At 68.3% G+C, this 18,793-nt stretch overlaps 2 protein-coding genes across 7 annotated transcripts in view; both read right to left on the bottom strand.

Moving 5' to 3' along the window:
• AHDC1 (AT-hook DNA binding motif containing 1) overlaps window positions 1-634 on the bottom strand; it is a 52,271-nt gene extending 51,637 nt beyond the window's left edge. Inside the window, exon 1 of one of the 3 annotated variants that reach the window (XM_083809909.1) lies at window positions 419-634. The gene's annotated coding sequence lies outside the window, so the exon portion shown is untranslated. Of the gene's footprint in view, window positions 1-262; window positions 346-418 lie in introns of those variants that run through there. The other 2 variants (XM_083809911.1, XM_083809910.1) reach the window with 2 other exon arrangements.
• Window positions 635-7,003: 6,369 nt separating this feature from the next.
• FGR (FGR proto-oncogene, Src family tyrosine kinase) lies at window positions 7,004-18,271 on the bottom strand. 4 transcript variants are annotated; one of them, XM_083809931.1, is made up of 13 exons: window positions 17,171-18,271; window positions 13,190-13,250; window positions 12,809-13,060; window positions 12,615-12,717; window positions 12,235-12,333; window positions 11,939-12,042; window positions 11,667-11,816; window positions 10,597-10,752; window positions 9,952-10,131; window positions 9,626-9,702; window positions 9,391-9,544; window positions 8,475-8,606; window positions 7,004-8,307 (listed from the first exon to the last, which is right to left on the bottom strand). In XM_083809931.1, the coding sequence occupies exons 3-13, from the start codon at window positions 13,047-13,049 to the stop codon at window positions 8,099-8,101; spliced, it is 1,605 nt and encodes a 534-aa protein (XP_083666057.1). In that variant the 5' UTR covers window positions 13,050-13,060; window positions 13,190-13,250; window positions 17,171-18,271; the 3' UTR covers window positions 7,004-8,098. The 4 variants fall into 4 exon arrangements, with proteins under 4 accessions (XP_083666057.1, XP_083666055.1, XP_083666056.1 ...); XM_083809929.1 differs by lacking the exon at window positions 10,597-10,752 and adding an exon at window positions 11,107-11,271 and having other exon boundaries at window positions 17,171-18,262; XM_083809930.1 differs by lacking the exons at window positions 10,597-10,752; window positions 17,171-18,271 and adding exons at window positions 11,107-11,271; window positions 13,621-13,737.
• Between the last annotated feature and the right edge of the window lie 522 nt (window positions 18,272-18,793).

Genomic DNA, 18,793 nt, shown 5'->3' with positions numbered 1-18,793 from the left:
GTTTTTTTTTTCCTCTCTCCCCCTCTGCCTCTCGGCTTTTTATTTTTTTTCCCCTATCCTCCTCTTATTTTTTTTCCTCCTTTTTTTTTTTTTTTTTGCGGTCCGCTTTTTTTTTTCCCCTCCTCTGTTTTTTTTTTAATTTTTTTTCTCTCTCCACCCCCCCCGCCACCCCCCACCCCCCCCCCCCCTCACCCCCCCAACCCCTTCGCCTCGCACACACACACACAAAAGGCAGCGGAGCGGGAGGCGGAGGGGAACCGACCTCCCCTCTGCGCCTCCGCCGCTCAGCCGCCTGCGGAAAGCAAAGAAAGACACAGCGCAGCAGAGCCCTGGCTTGCTGCTGCCTCCCCCCTTCCTCCTCCTCCTCCTCCTCCTCCTCCACCTCCTCCTCCTCCTCCTCCTCCTCCCTCGCTCTTGCCTTCTGCCGCTCCCGGCTTTGTGGGGGCTGGGAAAGGGGGGAGCGGAGCCGGCGGCGCGGCGCGCCCTGCCCTCTCCGTGCGCGGCGGGGACCGCGGCTCCGCTTCGCTCCGCTGTCAGCGGCACGGCCAGCATCCGGCACCCCGGGGAGCCGTGCAGCACCGCCGGGGCATGCCGGGCCTTGTAGTCCTTCCTTCTTTCCCCCCCCCGCCTTCTCGTTTCTCTTCCCTCCTTCCTTTTTCCCCCCCCCCGCCCCTTCTCCTCTCCCCGCTTTTCTCCTCCCCGTCGCTGCCGAGCGGGGAGGGGCGCAGAGGGGCGCGCAGCTCCGCGCTCTGCTTGGGGAGGGGGGATCAATTTTTTTCGGGGGGGGGGGCATCCCGGGGGGTGTTTTGCCCCCCCCACCCCCGCCGGGATGTGTCCCCCCCCCCCTCCCCAAGTGGGATGCGCGGGGCGTTGCTGCCCTCTCCCGGGTTGCACCCGCACTGCGCTCCCCGTTAGGATGCGGGGTTTGGGGGGCACGCAGGCAGCCCGCGGAACCCACCCCCCCCCCCCGCCCCAATCCTCGGTCCGAATTTTACCCCGTGACACACCCCCTCGAAGCCACCTAATTAGCCTTTTTTCTTTTTTTTTCCCCACTTTATTTATTTATTTTTTAAAGTTAGCCGTGGCTAGGGCCTGGCGGCACTGGAAACTTCCCCGCTGCTTGCTAACACCCCGCTCCTCCATCCCTAGGGCACGGTGCTGTGCAGGGATCCCCTCTTGGCCACGTCCCCCTCGGCACGGAGGGGACACCGGGGGGGGCAGGCGGTGACCGAAGCCACCCAGGACGGTGGCGGCGGAGCGGGGAGATGTCCCCCAGCTGCCATCACGCCCCGTGACCTCCCTCCTCGTGGCTCCTCGAGCATCCTCAGCGCCTTCCCTCCAAGGCTCCGCCGATGTTAATGTTCCCAGAGCCGGCAGATACAATATAATTAGCGCAGATAATCCCACTGATGTTTGTTGTGACATCGTGGTTTGGTGAGTGATGAGTGAAGGGTTAACTCCAGGGAATTGGGAATATTGCCTGGCTGCTAATAACACGTGAGTCATCGATGAAATAACACATGGGTGCAGGGAGACACACAGCACCTGGCTTTACAGCAGCCCTCTGCCTCACCGGCGCGCTGCGCGTTGGGTTTTGATGCGTGGTCTGGGCTCAACAGGCGGCAGGGAGTGAATCTGCGCCCAGGATACGTGCCGGGCTCCCCGGCTCCGCCACCAGACTGGGACAAACTGGTTCAACTGGGGTCGGATCGAGAGCTGCCTTCCAGCATGGACTCATCGCCGCGCTTCGTATCCGAAATGCCAGCGGCTCCGTCCCCGGGCTCTGCTCACCCCGGCAGGCTCGGATTTGGGACCGGGGTGAGGACGGGGACCCGTCTGCACCGCTCCCAGCTCCTGGAAACCGTGCGGAGAGGAGGCCCGGCGCTCCAGCCCGGTCAGCAGAGGAATCTGCACACGCAGACAGGATCGCTGCAATTGCTGGTGGCTGAGTGAGCAACTTTGCAGGCTTCCTCGTCCCCTCGCCCTGAATGTCAGCTTTGAATTTTCTTGCTATTTTTAGGGGTGGTTCAAAACCGAGGAGGATCCCTCCCCGCTCGCCTCGCGGGGCTTTGCACCGTATGAATATTGCAAGGCTGTATCTTGATGTACCTGCCCTGCGTGCGCGTGTGCCGTGGGACAGCGGGACAGAGGGATGCCTTGCGTGTGCGGGGAGAGAAGGAGGTCGTGCAGAAAACATTACATTGCAAGCAGAATGGGTTGGAATGTAAAAGATTTATTAATTTAATCCGAAGCATTAAAAGGTCATGTATTAATCAAAGAGATGCTTAAAACTGTCAAAGTCCTTTGTCAGGTTTGAAGTGCATCTCTATAGTTATCATAAAATATATATATCCGTCTGGCATGGAGCCCTCGCCAGGGCTGGGAGCGGGCGAGAAGGAGCAAAGCGAGGTGCTTCGCAGTGGGGTCCCTGCAGAGGGGCACCCACCGGGGCTCTGCCGGGCTCCCATGGGTGCCCAGCACCCCCACATCGAGCTGGGTGACCCTGCTTGTCCCCAGGCGCGGGTTTGTCCCCAGCTTGAGTCCAGCTGGTGGTCCCCGGTGGTCCCCAGCTGGCCGCAGGGCTGCTTTGGGGCAGGATGCTCGTTGGGGTTGGATTTTGGAGAGGGGTCCCCCATCACCCCGAGCCCCCAGAGCTGCGGGCGGGCAGCGGTGCCAGGGGGCGTCGGGGCGGGGGGCGCAGTGCCCACGCCACCCGTGTCCCGGCCCCACGCGTGGCCGGCCCCCCGGTGCCACGGGGCGGGGAGGGGGGTGGCCGAAACGGGTCCCCAGGGCCCCCCGGGTCACCCGGGCCCCCCCGTCCCTCTCGCAGCCAAGTGCTGTGTCAGCAGCGTTGGCGTGGACCTACGCTACCATCTAGCGGCTGCTTTGCCGAGCCGGGGCCACCGCTGTCCCCGGGTCCCAGCCCCGTGTCGCCGTGCCACGGGGGTGGCCGCACCGGATTGAGACCCCCCCCACCCCACCCCGTGCCCACCCACCGCTACCCAAAGCCAAGGAGGGGTTTGAAGGCTCTGCTCGCCACCCTCCTTGAGATTATAGGGTCACCCGGTGACCCCACCGCCTTGTCCCCACGCTGCATTTGTCCCCCGAGAGCTTGTGGTGGCTTTGCTTGTTAGGGGCAGCAGCTGGGACCCCCCCTCCCAAAGCCACCCCCGGGTGGGATCTGGGGGCTGGGGGGGCTGGGAGACAGCGGGGGGAGAGGGGTGCGTGGTGGGTGGGCGCCAGGAGGGGATGGCAAGGGGGGGGTGCTGGATGTGGGAGCTGCCTTTGGGGTGGAGAGCAGCATCCCCCGACCCCAATTGGGGCTGGGGGCTTCCTGCCCCACTGCCGATGTTGGGGCCGTCCTGATTTTACCCCAATAACTGCAGCAGAAGAGACCTCGCCCCCGTGCCTCCGAAGCCCTGGAGCAGGGCGTTCCCCAGGCAGCAAACCCATCCTGGATTTAGGATTTTGCCGAAAAGCAAACATCTCAGTGCCACCCGGCAGCACCAGGTCCCAGCAGAGCATCGCTGCTGCTGCGACACCTCCGCGGCTGCCACGCTTCGCCTCGCTCCTAAAACCCCACGGCCCCAAACCCCCCGCCAGCAGCAGGGTCCTGGGTCTGTGGGGCCGAAGCGATAGGGAGAGGTGGGGGCAGAAGGGGCCGTGCCGTCGGGTAGCGCCTGCAGCGGGCGAGCAGCCGCGCACAGCCTGCCTCGCTCCCCAGCTGCAGGCACAGATGTTGCCGTGGCCGTTCCCAACCCTCGGCTGCTTTTTCCATGGAAAAATGCGTCCCCTCCCAGCAAGCGGTGCCGAGCCGCCGCGTGACCGCGGATAAATCCCCCCGTGCCTCAGTTTCCCCTCTGGGCACGGTCCCCGCGGGCCTGGGCCAGCAGTCACGAGGCTGGCCAAGCCTAAAATTGCATTCTTGGCCACCTTCCACTGTTGTCTGGCCATCGCCACCGCGGGGACGATGGAAGGACCGGGAGCGAGGCGGGCTCTGCCAGCCCCTGGGGAGCGTGGGTCGGGGGGAACGGGGACACACGCGGGGTCCTCGGGGCTGTGCCGGGTGGGGACGGGACCTCGCCGGTGGCGACGGAGCCGCGGCGTTTGGTGGCAGTGAGGGCCCCCCCCCCGGGGGGTGCTGGTGGTGGTGGTGGCAGCGCCGCAGCTCCCTCGTGCCAGGGTCTGCAGCGCCGGCCATCTGCAGCGGTCTCACACCTGCGCCCACCGCGCTTGGCACCGCGCGGGCACCCCCGCTCCAGCACCCCCCGAGCGGGGAGCGCGGCCAAGCGGGGCGGCACGGCCAGGATCTGCGGCAGCAGGGCTGGGGCAGGGGAGATGGGCCTGGGCACCATGGGGATGGGGGGTCCCGGAGGTGTAGGGGGGGTCCCGGAGGTGTGTGTGGGGGTCCTGGGGGTGCGTCGGGAGGGGGCTCTGATGCCACGGGCTGCGTGCGCGGAGAGGGGAGGTGATGCTGAGCTGTTTTCTTTCCTCTCCAGAAGCTGCTGCAGCCACAGCTCGGCTCTGCGGCGCTACCTGGGATGCTGCAGGGACCCTGGCAGCGCGGAGGGGAAGGGGCCAGGCCAGAGCCTCCCCCCCCACCCCCACCCCCGGGTCTGGATGCTGCTCTCTGCCCTCCCCGGCCCCCCCGGGGCTGGTGGCCGTGCCGTGCGGTGGCTGTCCCTCCATCCCCGCTCCCCAGGTCGATGGAGCCCGGCATTAACATAAAATCAATGCCCCCCTCCCCTGCCCAGCCTGCAGGCACGCTGGGCGAAGCTGCGCCCTTTAACCCCTTCGCCCCCACCTCGAGGCACCCGGGGGGGGGAAAGGACAGACGGACACAACAGGGCCCCCCCCTGCAGTGCCTTCAGCAGGCCCCCACGGCCTCGAGCCCCACTGCCTGTCCCTTAAAGCCTCGTGACAGCAGAGGGGAAAGCTGGGGACGGATGAAGGGGACAGGACCAGGGGCGTGCAGGAGGCTGCAGCGGGGAGGTGGCTGAGCCCCAGCTCGGCCTCGTCCCCGGGCTTTTTGCTGCCCAAAACCTGCTGCCAGGCCGGTGCAGGGCACCGCTGTGGCGTGACCGCGGGGAGAGATCCCTGCAGGGTCCCCCCGGGGGCACGGCACGGAGCAAACACCCGGAGCCAGCCCTGGGGCAGAGCAGGGGGCACCCGCACCGATCCTGCCGCCGGCACAGCTGGGGACGGGGGTCCTGGGCTGGGGACACGGGGGTGACATCGCATCCCACGGGGTGGTCAGGATCCGGCCCATGCTGCAGGGAGGCGGCAGCCAGGATGCCCGCACCAGCCACCAGCCTGCCCCTCCGCACCAGGCCCCGGATTTGCATTTTTATTTCTTTTTAAGTGAATTTCATGCTAGAGGAGGAAATTGCCGCCGTGGCAGCCCGGCAGAGCGGGGGCTGATCCTGCCCGCTGCTGCCCCCAGGGTCACCCAGCCGTGGGCTCAGCCCATGGGGCCGGGGCTGGGGCTCAGCACCGTGCCCCCCCAGCCCTTCGTGGCACCCAGGACAGAGGTGACATCTGTGGGCACAGCCGTCGGTCCCCATCGCGGTGGCCGTCCCCTCTCCTCCCAGCACCGCCGCTTCCAGCCCCCTTCTCCTCCCCCCGGGTGCCCAAAACGTGCCGGGGGGGGGGGGGGGACACACATTTCCCTGGGGTTCTGGGGCTGTGCAGGGCTTGGCGAGCAGGGGGTGAACCAGGCTGCTCCCCCCTGGCTGGAGGGTGGTGTGGGGGGCAAAGGGGGGACAACACAGGTGTCCCCATGGGGACAAGGGACACCCTAGGGTGGGGGACTTGCTCCTTGCGCGTGGCTTTTGGGATGCTTGTGCACCCCAAGTAGCTGGCTGCGCACACCCACACGTGCGCGCAGGGGTGTGCACGGAGCTCGGGCAGGGCTGCACCACGTGCGTGCACGTGCACCACCAGCTCCGTGTTGCGTGTGCACGCCGAGGCCGTGCGAACACGCGTGCACCGCGCACGGAGCACGCTGGCAGCAGCTGAGGGGGGGGGACGGAGCCGCCGCAATGCCCACGGGGTGCAGGCGGCCCCGAGATCCCGTGCGCCCCTGGGTGCCAGCGGCCGCAATTTGGTGACCTGCGGTGCGCCAGCGCCGCTCTGCTCCCCGCTGGGCACCAGATGGTCCCCCAGGGGATGGGGCACGGGATGGGGCACGGGATGGGATGGGGCAGGGGATTGGGCATGGGATGGGGCACGGGATGGGGCATGGGATGGGATAGGATGGGATGGGATGGGATGGGATGGGATGGGATGGGGCATGTGATGGAGCATGGCAAGGGATGGGATATGGGCTGGGGCACAGGATGGGGTGCGGGAAGGGATGGGGCATGGGATGGGATAGGATGGGATGGGATGGGATGGGATGGGATATGACACGGGACATGGGATGGGATGGGGCACGGGATGGGGCACGGGGTGGCCTCATCCAGCCCTGCCCCGCTGCCTGCCCAGGGGACGGAGCTGGACGAGGGGTGCGCGGTGTCCCCGAGCCCCTGCCCCCCTTCCCCACCTGCTGCCCCCCCCCCCCCCCCCAGTGCTGGGGAATTCATTAATTCATTAGCGGCCACAGCTGGGCCCTGCTGGGGAGGCCGGGCTGCAGGGGGAATTAACCCCTTCCTCCCCAGCCTCATGCCTGGGATCCCCCCCCTTCCCCCTTCTCTGCCTTTGAGCAAAAGCGGCTCCCCCCAACCCAAACACTGCTCAGCCCCCCCGGCTAACGAAGCCGGGGCTGCCTGCCTCGTTAGCACAAAGCCCCGAGGGGTGGGGGACAGCAGGAGGGGACAGTGCCCCCCCCAGCAAGGGCGCTCCCCTGTGGGGGAGCAGCTTTAAAACCCCAAAGCTGCCCCTTCCCCTGCTGGTTTTTGGGCTTTTATTTGCGAGGGCAGCTTGCCTGCAGCCTCAAATGGCTCAGCTGGGGGGGCGGGGGGGCATGCAGCCCCCCCCGATATGGGGCTAGAAGGACCTAGGCTTGTTAGAAAGATTTTTATTTCTCTCTATTTACAGACTGGAATTAAAAAAAAAAAAAATTAACAACAAACCTGGCCCTTCCCCCAGCCCCCCCCCCCCCGGGTGGCACAGCCTGGGGGGCACGGCTGGGTGCCCCCCCCCCCGGCCCTGCTGCATGGCTGGGGGGGGGGTCCTGGCCATGGGGGGCAGGGCCGGGACCAAGCCTGGAATATGGGGTAGGGGGTGCCCAGGTGGGGTGACCCCCCCCCGCCCAGTGCCATCACATTCACATTGCGCCCCGTGCCCCCACAATGCCCCCCCCCCCCCCCCAGTTAATGCTTGCTGCAGGGATTGGAGCCAAGCCACAGCCCCCCCCCCAGCTGCTGTGGGGGTGAATCTTACCGGGTGCCCCCCCGGTAAGGCAACAGGGCTGTGGGAACACCCCCCGGGACAGACCCCCCCCACCCCAGCACCCCTTGTGTCCCCCCCCCCCTGCAAGCAGGGGTTTATGGCTTTAAGGATTTGGCTCTAATTTAAGGACAGGAGATAAAAGGGGGGGGGGAGAAGCAAGGATCCTGTCCCCCCCCACATATAGGGGTCCCTGTGTGTGGGTGCAGCTGGGGTGTGTGGGGGGGGTGAAAATATAAATTAAAGGCGATATAAGGGGGGGCTGAGCCCCCCCCTCTGCCCCCCCCCAGCTGTGTGGAGATGAGCTGGCAGAGCTGGGGACAAGGGGATGGGGCTGGCGTGGGGAGGGGGCACCCTTGGCCCCCCCCCCCCCCCGAGGCCTCTGCTGCTGTGGGGTGGGGGTGTGGGGGGCACGGGGGGGGCACCCACCCTCCTCCCCCCAGCCAAAGCACTTCTCAGGTTCAAAGCTGGCTGTGAAGGCAACGAGAGAGGGGCTGGGGGGGCCGGTGAGGGGGGGGGGGGCACATCTGGGCAAGGCGCTGCCCCCTGAGTCCAAAATCCTTGTGCAAAGCCCCCCCCCGGGGACACCCCCTGCACGACCCCATGGGCGTTTACAGGGGGGCACGGGCAACGGGAGCGAGAAACCCCCCCTGCAAAAAGGGGGGAGATTCCCCAACCCCCCCCGGCCACCCCCCCCAATAGCACGGGGTCACTGGTTGTCCCCCGGCTGGTACTGGGGCTCGGTGGCCGTGAAGTAGTCCTCGAGGAAGGACTGGAGGTACTCGAAGGTGGGGCGCTCCTCGGGCTCCCGCTTCCAGCACTGCACCATCACCTCGTGCAGGGAGGGGGGGCAGTTCCCCGGGCACTGCATGCGGTACCCCCGCTCCACCTGCTCCAGCACCTCCCGGTTGTTCATCCCTAGGAGGTAAGGATCCGGCCCCGGCCATCAGCATCCCGCACCCCCGTGGCGAAAGCCGCCGGGGAAACCGAGGCACGTGGGGGGTCCTGCTGGGGACGGGGGGGGGCCCTGCGCCCCGCTGCCCAGCCCACCCAAGGGTGCCCACCCTGCCAGGGGGGGGCTGTACCTGGGTAGGGCACCCGGCCTTTGGTCACCAGCTCAGTCAGGAGGATGCCGAAGGACCAGACGTCCGACTTGATGGTGAACTTCCCGAAAAGCGCCGCCTCCGGGGCCGTCCACTTGATGGGGAATTTGGCACCTGGGGGGGGGGGCAACGGGAAGCAGGTGAGCCACGGCCGGGGCACCCCAGGGCACCCACACCCAGGGTAACCCACACCAGGGGTACCCAGCACCCAGGGATCCCAGCACTTGGGGTGCCCATCATCCAGGGTGCCCAGCACCTTGGATACCTATTAATTGGGGTGCCCAGCACCTGGGGTACCCAGCACCCAGGGAACCCATCACTTGGGGTGCCCATCATCCAGGGTACCCATCACCTGGGGTATATATTAATTGGGGTGCCCAGCACCCAGGGAACCCAACACTCGGGGTGCCAAGCACCTGGGGTACCTATTAATGGGGGTACTCTGCACCTGGGGTACCCTGCACCTGGGGTACCCAGCACCCAGGGATCCCAGCACTTGGGGTGCCCATCATCCAGGGTACCCAGCACCTTGGGTACCTATTAATTGGGGTGCCCAGCACCTGGGGTGCCCAGCACCAAAGGAACCCGTCATCCAGGGTGCCCAGCACCTTGGGTACCTATTAATTGGGGTGCCCAGCACCTGGGGTACCCAGCACCCAGGGAACCCATCATCTGGGGTACCTATTAACGGGGGTGGCCAGCACCCGGGGAACCCATCCCCCAGGGAACCCATAATCTGGGGTACCCATCACCTGGGGTACCCACCACTCAGGACACCCATCACTCAGGGCACCCAGCACCGGGGGTGACAGCTCCAGGCCTGTGCTGGGACCCAGCCCAGCAGGGACATGGCAGAGGTCCCCAAAGCTTTGGGACGAGGGGGGGGGGGGGGGCTCACCCTGGCGCGCCGTGTACTCGTTGTCCTCGATGAGGCGGGCGAGGCCGAAGTCAGCGATCTTGCACACCAGGTTGTCGCCCACCAGGATGTTGGCAGCGCGCAGGTCCCGGTGGATGTAGTTCATCCGCTCGATGTAGGCCATGCCTGCGGCGATCTGGGGCGGGAGGAAGAAGTGTTGACACCCTTGGGTGTCCCCCCCCGGAGGGCACCCACCCCGTGCCAGCCTCCCCGGTACCTGGGCAGCCATGTCCACCAGCTGGGGCAGCTTCAGGTAGCGGCCGTCCCCGTCCTTTAGGAAGTCCAGCAGGCTGCCTGGGGGCAGAAGGTGCCAGTCAAAGAGCCAGCTGTGCCCACCCAAGGGTGCTCTCCTTCGTAGGGACCCAGCCATGCTCACCCAAGGGTGCTCTCCCCATAGGAACCCAGCCGTGCCCACCCAAGGGAGCCCTTGGACCAGGTCCCTGCGCACCCTGGCCGTGCCCAGGCAGGGTGGTGCTTGCAGAAGAGCCAGGGGCAGCTCCGAGGGACCAGGGGGGGCACCCATGGGTGCCGCCACCCGCTCACCTTGGCTCATGAACTCGGTGACGATGTAGATGGGCTCCTCCGACACCACGGCGTAGAGCTGCACCAGCTTGTCGTGCCGCAGCCGCTTCATGATCTGAGCCTCCTCCAGGAAGGCCTCGGGGGACATGGTGCCCGGCTTCAGCGTCTTCACCGCCACCTTGGTGGTGCCGTTCCACGTGCCTGGCCCGGGGACACGGCGTCACCTGGAGCCCCCGGGGGGGGACACCCGGCCCCGGCAGGGCCAGGACGGAGGGTGCGTGGACGGAGGGTGCGTGGATGGAGGGGTGCATGGATGGGGAGCCGCATGGATCCATGCATGGATGGAGGGGTGCGCGGGTAGGTGAAGGGTGGATGGTCGCATGGATGCGTGGATGGAGGGACGAGCAGAGGAGCAAGGAACTCGGGCCAGGGCAGTCAAGGGCCACGCTACCACCGCGCCCAACCCAGGACAAGGACTCCTCCTCACCTCGTGGCACGGGGACGAGGCACCCGTGGGCTCACCTAACCACAGCCGTACCCCGTTCCCCATCCATCCGCAGCGGAGCGGTGCCAAGCGCTGCCCCACCGCAGCCTGGTCCCCGCGATGCTGCCTACGGGGCCGCTCGTGCCCCTGCCCTCCCCCCCGGCCGGCTGGGCCAGCCTTACCCATCCACACGTCTCCGAAACATCCCATGCCGAGTTTCTTGTCCAGGCTGATGGATTCCCGCGCTATCTCCCAGGCGTCCTTAGCTAATCCCAGGGTCTGGGGCTTCATAGCGGGGCACGCGCGGGTGAGCAGATGGCACAACCCGTCGTTGCACTCTGCAGGGGCGCAGGGAGGGGAGGAGGGGAGGGAGGGAGGGTGTGCGATGGGATGAACGCAGCATGCACGCCGAGCGGGGGGAGCACGGGGCGCGGGAGGAAGAGGAAGACGACGAAGGACCCCCCCCCGGCCTGGTTTTGTCTCCTGCTCATGGTCCCATCAGGGATACGGGGGGTTATATGGGATATATGCTTGCGGGTAGGGGTCAGGGAGCCCTGCAAAAGCAGGCGATGGGACATTTCCCTAGGGCACCAAGAGCCCACGCCCATCTCCGGGGGGGTGCCAGGCCTGGGGGTGCCCCCGCCGCTTCCCCCCCCTTCGCCGCTCGCCCCGGCTCGCCCGCCGGGCCCTACCCATCCACACTTCCCCGAACTGCCCGTTGCCCAGCTTCTTGAGGAGCTGGAGGGACTCGCGGGGGATCTCCCACACGTCTTTGGTTTTGACCGAGAGGTCGGCCAGCTTGGGGGTCCCCTTGGGGCACGGCACGGCCAGGCGGCAGCACAGCCCGGCCGCCCGCTCTGCGGCACCGGGGAGAGGCAGGCGTCACCCCGGGGTGCCCCCGGCCCTCGCCCCCGCCCTGCTCCCACTGCAGTCCCCCCCTCCCCAAAACACATACATGGGGTGCGCTCCCTCCCACCGGGGACAGCCCTGCACCCCCCCAGCCCCGTTATAGGGTGATGCCCCCCCAGACCCAGGGGCTATTTACCTTCTCTGGAGAGGCCGGGTGCTCCCTGCACCGAGGACACGGAAGGCTGGGGACCCCCGGGGGTCCCCCTCCTGCTGCCACCAGCACAGCCCCCTCCTCCTCCAGTTAAACCCAGCTGGCCCAGCAGCCTGGGTCTTGCCAACCGGTCCCCTGGGCTTTCCCCACCGCCCCCTCCCACCCCGCCACAGCCCCCCCACCCCACCCTACCTATATAGTGCTGGACCAGCTGCTGCACGGTGTCGAACTGGGCCCGCGTGGTGATGTAGTACCCCCCACTGTCCAGCTTTCGGATCTTATAGTGCTTCACGTGGTCGCCCTTGGCCTCGTCCCAGTCCCGGATGGAGAGGGAGTAGGCGCCTGGGTGGGAGCGGGGGTGAGGGGTGGGACACGGAGGGGCACGGGGCGCAGCCCCCCTGTCCCCACGGCCCCCTACAGCGTCCCCACGGCCCCCTACGCTGTCCCCACGGCCCCCTCCCTACCTTTCGTCGTCTCGCTCTCCCGGATGAGGAAGGTGCCCCTGCAGTTGCCGTGGCACAGGAGCTGCCGCTCTGCATCCTTGCGCCCGATCTTCCCGAAGTACCACCTGCGGGGGGGGGGCTGGCATCAGCACCGGGGGGCACCCGTGGGTCCCCCGAATGCCCTTGCCGGCACCATGGACATCGCTTTGCACCAGGGCCAAGCAACGTGCGAGCATCGTGTGAGCATCACGGCACTGTTATGGGGTGCCAGCACGCCTGGGACCCCCCGCCTGTGTGTGTCCCCCCCCCGTACTCACTCCTCTGCCTGGATGGAGTCCACGGGGGCCACGTAGTTGCTGGGGATGTAGCCCGTGTCGCCTGAGCTCAGCGACCTGGCCTCCCACCAGTCACCCTCGCTGGGGAGAGACGGACGGACGGACGGTGAGGAGGAGGGACGGACGGACAGACGGACCTGGCCGCCCTGCGCCTCCCCTCCCCACGCACAGCACCCCCAGACCCCGCTGTCCCCCACCACCGAGGGCACCCACCCCAGGGCTCTGCTGGGGCCACCCAACTCGTGACATACACAGTTCTCTTACTGGTAAGGAGGGTCCCCAGCCTGGGTTGTACTGGGAGTACTGGGAGCACCTCGCCAAGTGGGATAGGGGGGCCAGGGAGGGTGCGGGGGGGGGCTCACGTGTTGTTGATGATGTGGAACTTCTCCCCTTTCTGAAAACTCAGGTCATCCTCCGTCCTGGCCTCGTAGTCGTACAGGGCGATGAAAAGCGTCACGCCCCCACCTGCGGCACACCGTGGGTGAGCCCCGTCCCACCCAGCACCCACGGGTGCAGCCGGGACCCCCCCCCCACCCCTCCCCAGCTCACCGCTGACCTGTGATGCTGCTGCTGTGCGCCTGCAGCGTGTTGGAGGGGTAAAAGCCCGGCCCCGCGAAGGGCGCGGCGGTGGGCACGGCGGCGCCGTGGAAGTTGTTGAAGTCGGGGATGTGGGTGAAGGCGCCGCCGAGCTGCGCGGGGTCGGGGTCGTACTGCAGGGTGGGAGCCGACGAGGGCCCCGCGCCGCTCCCCGCCTGCCCCTTGCCGGCCACCTTCTCCTTGCAGTGCACGCAGCCCATCCTGGCACGGCCTGCGGGGCGGACGGACGGATGTGGGACGGACGGACGGGCACGCTCAGAGGCACCCGCAGCCCAACTTCCCCTGCTCCCCCCCAACCCCAGCACCCACGGGTGCTCCCGTCCCCGGCGGCCCCACTCACTGTGACGGCTCCGCGGGTCACTTCAGCTGCTCCATGGCACCGTGGGGAGGACGAGAGGCACCTGCGGGCGGCGGGGAGGGCGTCAGGAGGGGGGCAGAGCCCCTGCGTGGGCTAAAACATCCCCGCGAGGCTTCCAAAAACCCCGCACGGGCTGCGAGACCCCCGCGAGGGTTTAAATATCGCTGCACGGGCTGCAGCAAGCCTGCATGCTTGCAATACCCCTGCACAGGCTTCAATACCCCTCCCCAAGCTGGAACGCCCCTGCACAGGATATAATACCCCTGCAAGGTCTTAAATATTGCTGCACGGGCTCGGAGGACTCTGCACGAGCTAAAATACCCCTGCACGAGCTGCAGTCCCGCTGCACGAGCTAGAATACTTCTGCATGGGCTGAAACCACATCCCGCCGGGTCCCCCCGCGAGCCGAGCACCTCCTTCCAAGCAGCGCAGCGTCCGCCAGCCGCCCCGCGGGGCCGGAGGGAGCGAGGCAGGGCGGTGAGGAGCCCCCGAAACGTCCCCGTCCCCGTCCCCTGAGCTCACGGGGGAACTGGTGGCTCGGGGCAGGAAGGGCCCCGCTCGCCTCGCTGCGGTCGCGGCCGCGCTTTTCCGGCCAGCGCTGTGCGAAGGTGTAACGGAGCAGGAGGAGGAAATCGGACCGCTCCCGCCAGGGACGGCGCTGGCCCTTGTCCCCTGTCCCCTGGGGACAGCTGCCCCGGGAGGGACGGAGATTCGGGGGTCCCAGCCCTGCGCCGTGCCCAGCCCAGGAGCGCGGAGGTGACACCGCGGAGCCGTGCTCGGCCCCGCAGCCACGTCCCGGCCCCTGGGCAGGAGGAAGGGAGGCTCGGGTCCTGTCCCCGAGATCTGAGAGGCAAATGCCGTGGTTTTGGGGGCGAGGAAACGTTTCACATGGATTTCCCCCGTCCCAGTCCCTGACTCTCCTTTCCTTCTCTCGGCAGCAGGTTTCTAAACATCACACAAGCTCGAGTGGCCCCGGGCTCTCCCCGGCCACCTTCGCTTTCAACACCAGCCATTTGGCAAGGCCGAGGCTGTTGCAGCCGGGACAGAATTGCCAAACCTGAGAGGGCCTGGCCGGTTTTTGGGGCTTTTTTTTTTTTTTTTCTGAGAAGAAGTTGGTATTTCAGCTGACAATCGTTCCCAGCTCTCGCAAACCCTCTTTATGAGAAACACCGGCCCCCTCGCTGGCACCGCGCTCCGAAACTTCCCATTTTGCTGAATTTCTCTGCTGAACTCAGCAGCCGGGGGTCAGGGAGGGCGCGGGGCAGCTCCTAGAGAGGCACAAACCCCAAATACCCCCACACCTCGGGGTTTAGCCCCAGCCACCAAGCAGCATCCCACCCGCCTTCGAAGGGTGGCCCCCAAAACAGGTCCCTGGGGTCATTTTTGGGGAGGGGACGCGCTCGGCCCCGCGTGCTGGCGGCCGGACCTGGGAGCAGATGGGCAGCGAGCCCCCCCCCGGCCGGCTCCACCTGCACCGGTGCCGCCGCGGTGCCAGCTCGCGCCCCGCCGTGCCCCCTCCGTGCCACGCGGACGCCCGGCCAACTTGTCCACCCTGCCGCCGCGGGTCTGGGAATTGTCACCGGCCGCCTGGCCATCTGCTCCTCCTGTCCCCCCCCCCACATCCCAGAGCCTGGTTTCCAGGTCCCGGTGGCACGGGGGGGGGGTTTCCAAAGCGGGTGGCCAGGGGGCTGAATGAGCTCAGCGGTGACAGCCAGGAAGGGAGGGACCGGGAGCGCTGTCCCAGCCCTGAGCCGTGGTCTGATGTCCCGGCGTGTCACCCCGCCTGTCACCCCATGGGATCACCCCCAGCCCCCCGCCGCCATCCCCTGCCTCTGGGGACTAACGGGGACGGAGGGGTCGGGCTCGTGGGGGCTGCAGATGCACGGAGACCTCCGGAGCCTCTCCGAATATCGCAGACCCGGTGCCTTGGGGACAAACCGAGGTGGCATCGGGACCAACGCCCGGACCCGGGGCTCGGCCACGACCCCACGGGCGCAGCACAAAGGGGGGGCCCCGCAGGGACGAGGAGCAGGGGGCACCCCGCGGGCCCTGCCGGCACCCAGGCCGGCACCTTCACAGCAGGAGGAGGAAGCGGCCAGGGAGCGCGGCGTGGGGGAGGAGGAGGAGGAAGAGGATGGTGCCGCGGCCTCCAAGGGGGAACCTCGCGGCTGGCAGGGTCCCAGGCTTTGGGGGCGGCAAAATGGGGTCGTAAATGGGACACCGGCGGGGCTGAGCAGCGACACCGTGGGCTGCAGCCCCTCGGGGACCCAATGCCCCCCAGGGCCGTATCCCACCCCCTGCCCTGCACACTCACGTCCTTCCCACGTGGCCCCGCACCCCTGGCAGCTCTCGCCACCTTGCCACAGCCTCCCTGGGGGAAGAGGAACCGAGATCGCTGCGCGGAGCAGCCCCGTGCCTGCCGGGTCCCCTTGGTCACCCTGCGGCACCGGGGTCCCAGCTGCAGCCCAGCAGGGGACGGTGACGCGTTTCGGGTGCCTCGTTAGGATACGGGGCCTCCAGCCACGTCCCCTCCCGGCAGCAGGAGCCCTGCAGACACCTCTGCTGGGGAGGGGACGAGGGGGCACCTCCTGCCTCCCCGCTGCCCGCTTCTCGGCCCATGGGGACACCAGGAGAGGTGGCGGGGGGGGGGGGGGATGCAGCACCCTGCTGGGACCCAGCTCCCAACAGCATCAGAGCCTCGCCTGCGGCGGTCCCAGCGGGTGTCCCACCCTAATGGGGACGTGGCGGGGCAGGGAACCCCATGGCTGCCCATGGGACGCGCGGCCACAGAAGCCCCTTCCCCTCCTTTGCCACACGCAGGGCAGGCTGGGGAGGGTCCGCGGGGGTCCTGCTGGCCCCCCCACCAACCAGTGCCTGCCCCAGGAGGTGGCAGAGCATTGCATCCCCCCCCCCCCTACAATTATACTGGGACTATACAGAAGAGGAAGGGCACAGCACCCCTACAAGCGATCGGCCCCGAGAAGCCCACCTGCGCTGCGCCCCCCCCCAGCCTGGGGGTGCCCCTCGCCCCCCAGCCCAGCAGGAGATGCCCACAACGGAGCGAGCCGCGGCCCCCGCTCTGCTCTCCCCCCCTGCCCCCCCTCCAGCCTCCCAGCCCCATCGCTGGCGGGGAAAGCAGGATTTCCGCTGGAAGAAGAGCAATTCCCGGATCCGAGGGGCTGCAGGGGAGGAGGAAGGCAGCCAAGAGCGGAGCGCGGCCCCAAATACAATGTCCCGGGAGGAGCAGGGCGGGGAGGGAATTGTGCGGGGCAGGAAGCGCCGAGTTCCTGCTCCTGCCTGCCTGGGACACACCAAGGGCCGGGGACGAGGCAGAGCCGCCGGCCGTGGCGGGGGGGGGGGGGGAGCACCCAGCTGCAGCGGGGCCCCCCCAACCCTACGTGCGCCCGGAGCTGCCCCCCGACTCCCAGCCCCAGCTGGGGGTGGCGGAGCTCAGCACGGTGGTGCTGGCAGGCTGGGGACACCCATGGGGCTTGGAGGGGGAGCAGGTGCCCCCCACCCGATATGGCCCCCCCCCTACCCCCCCAGCCCCCTCCCCAGCTCTATTTTGTCTCAGCAGCCTCCCCGCGGCTGCGGCGCCGCCGGTTAGTGCCGGGAGGGCGAGCTGGAGGCTGCCCCCGGCCTCCCCGCTGCCGCTGCCTCCCCCCCCAGGATGACAGAGGCCGGGGGTCTCCTGCTGCACCCCCCCCCCCAATCTCCAGCATCACCGCAGAGGCTGGGGGGGCGGCGAGGCAGGGCCCCCCCCATGGTGCCCTCCGTCCCCATTACTCAGCGCCCCGTCCCGAACCCACGCCACGCTCGAGGCGGGGGGCAGCGCACGGAGACCCCCCCCCCCCAAAAAAAAACACTCAGAGAGGGGATGAGGGACCCCCCCCCCGCCTTACTGCAAGAGGCAGCGCGAGCCCCCCCACCTGCCCTCCCATCACCCCCGTGCATCCCTCCTACCGTCAGCCCTCCTGCTCCGGCTCGCATGGAGCCCGGCGGCCCCCGGCCCCCCCCCCCCCGGAGGGGGTCCCACCGCAGCACCCCGACCCTCCCGGCGCTGGGGGCCGGGGGACGGCTCGGGGGGGGCTCAGCAGGGCACGGCTGGGTGGGCGACGAGGGGAGAAGCGGGAGTGCGTGTGCGTGCGGTTCCCCGCCTCGCGAGCAGCTCTCGCCGCCGAGCCGAGCTTCCCCTCCCCTTGCCCCCCCTTCCTCCCCGCGCTCCCTGCGATGCTTCATTGTACCAGCCAGCCCCGCCGCCCGCGCCGGGGCCCAGCACCTTCCCCGTGCCCGTTGGGGACGCGGTGGCGTTGGGGACACACACGGGACGGCGGCTTTGGGGTGCCCCATCCACGGCGCAGCCCCACGCGGGGACCCTGCGCGGGGTCTGCTGGTGATTTACGGGGTGCGCGCGGGGCTGCCGTGCTCCCGAAGGCAGCGTGTGCGGGGTCGGGGTGCTGCCTGCCCCCAAACGCATCCGTGAGCCCCCCCCCGGGCAGGGGATGGCAACGGGGACAGGCACGTTGCAAACATGGGGCAGGGATAAAATGAGCCCAGGAGCGGGGTCTGTGCCGGGGCGGGATGAGCTGGGACGGGGTGAAGCCGTGGGATGGCGAGGAGTGTCCCAGCTCCCCGGGTGGGGTGGGACCGTGTCCCCTGGGGGCTCCCGTGGGTCCCCAAAATGGGCACGCTGCTCCTGGCCCACTCCCGCGGTCGCTGCGGCTGTCGGCAGTGCCCCGGACACCGGACTCCTTATTTACGCCTCGCCCGGGTGAGGCTGCAAGTGGGAGGCTCCCGAGATTTGGCACCAAACCCCAAACCCCAGCCAGCCCCGGGAGAGGCGGTGAGCCCCCCCTGCGCCCCCCCTGGGGCTCCCAGTCCAGGCGCTCGGACACCGAAAACCCCTCGAGCTTTTGGCATCCCGGCTCCGGGGGGGTTCCAGGGGGGTCCCTCGCAGCAGGGGTCCCCCAGGCAGAGCATTTGGGGCGGTGTGAGGTGCTCCCCGCAGGCGCTGACCCCTTCTTTCCTGTGTGACAGCAAGTCCGGCCCCGGGGCTTCCTGTTCTCACGCGGCGACGGGGCTGGCCGAGGCCACGGGTCCCCGCCGGGACGGGCACGTGGCCACCGGTGCCCCTGGGTGGGGGGGGGGGGGGACGGGGCACAGCAGGGGGGCGGCCGCTCACCAGAACTGTCCCATGGGTGCTGCCCCCGCTGAGGAACAAGGGCAGCTCCCGGGGTGCTGGGGGAGGCTGAGCACCCGTCCCCAGGCAGAATGTGGGCTCAGCCCGGCTAAACCACGGGGACGGGAGCCGGCTGGAGGGATCGGGGGGGGGGGGGCTGCTGTGTGCCCCTGCCCCCAGGGGCACAGCCTGGCACGGCGCGTCCCTTATGGGAACAGCCTTGCCAAGGGGGCTCCAGCCCCCGCGCGGGGTGGAGGTGGGGCTGGTGGTGCACAAACCCTGCAGGAGCGCTCCCCTCCCTGCCCTACAGCTGGGGAAGGATGGAGCCCTGCATTCGGGGAGCCCCCAGAGCCTTTGGGGTGAATAGGGTGGGTGGCTGGTGGCTTCCCCGTGCTGCTGGATGAGGC

The sequence above is a fragment of the Anser anser genome (assembly GCF_964211835.1).
Source record: "Anser anser genome assembly, chromosome: 24".
NCBI lineage: Eukaryota > Metazoa > Chordata > Aves > Anseriformes > Anatidae > Anser > Anser anser.
This window is presented reverse-complemented; position numbering and strand designations above follow the sequence as displayed.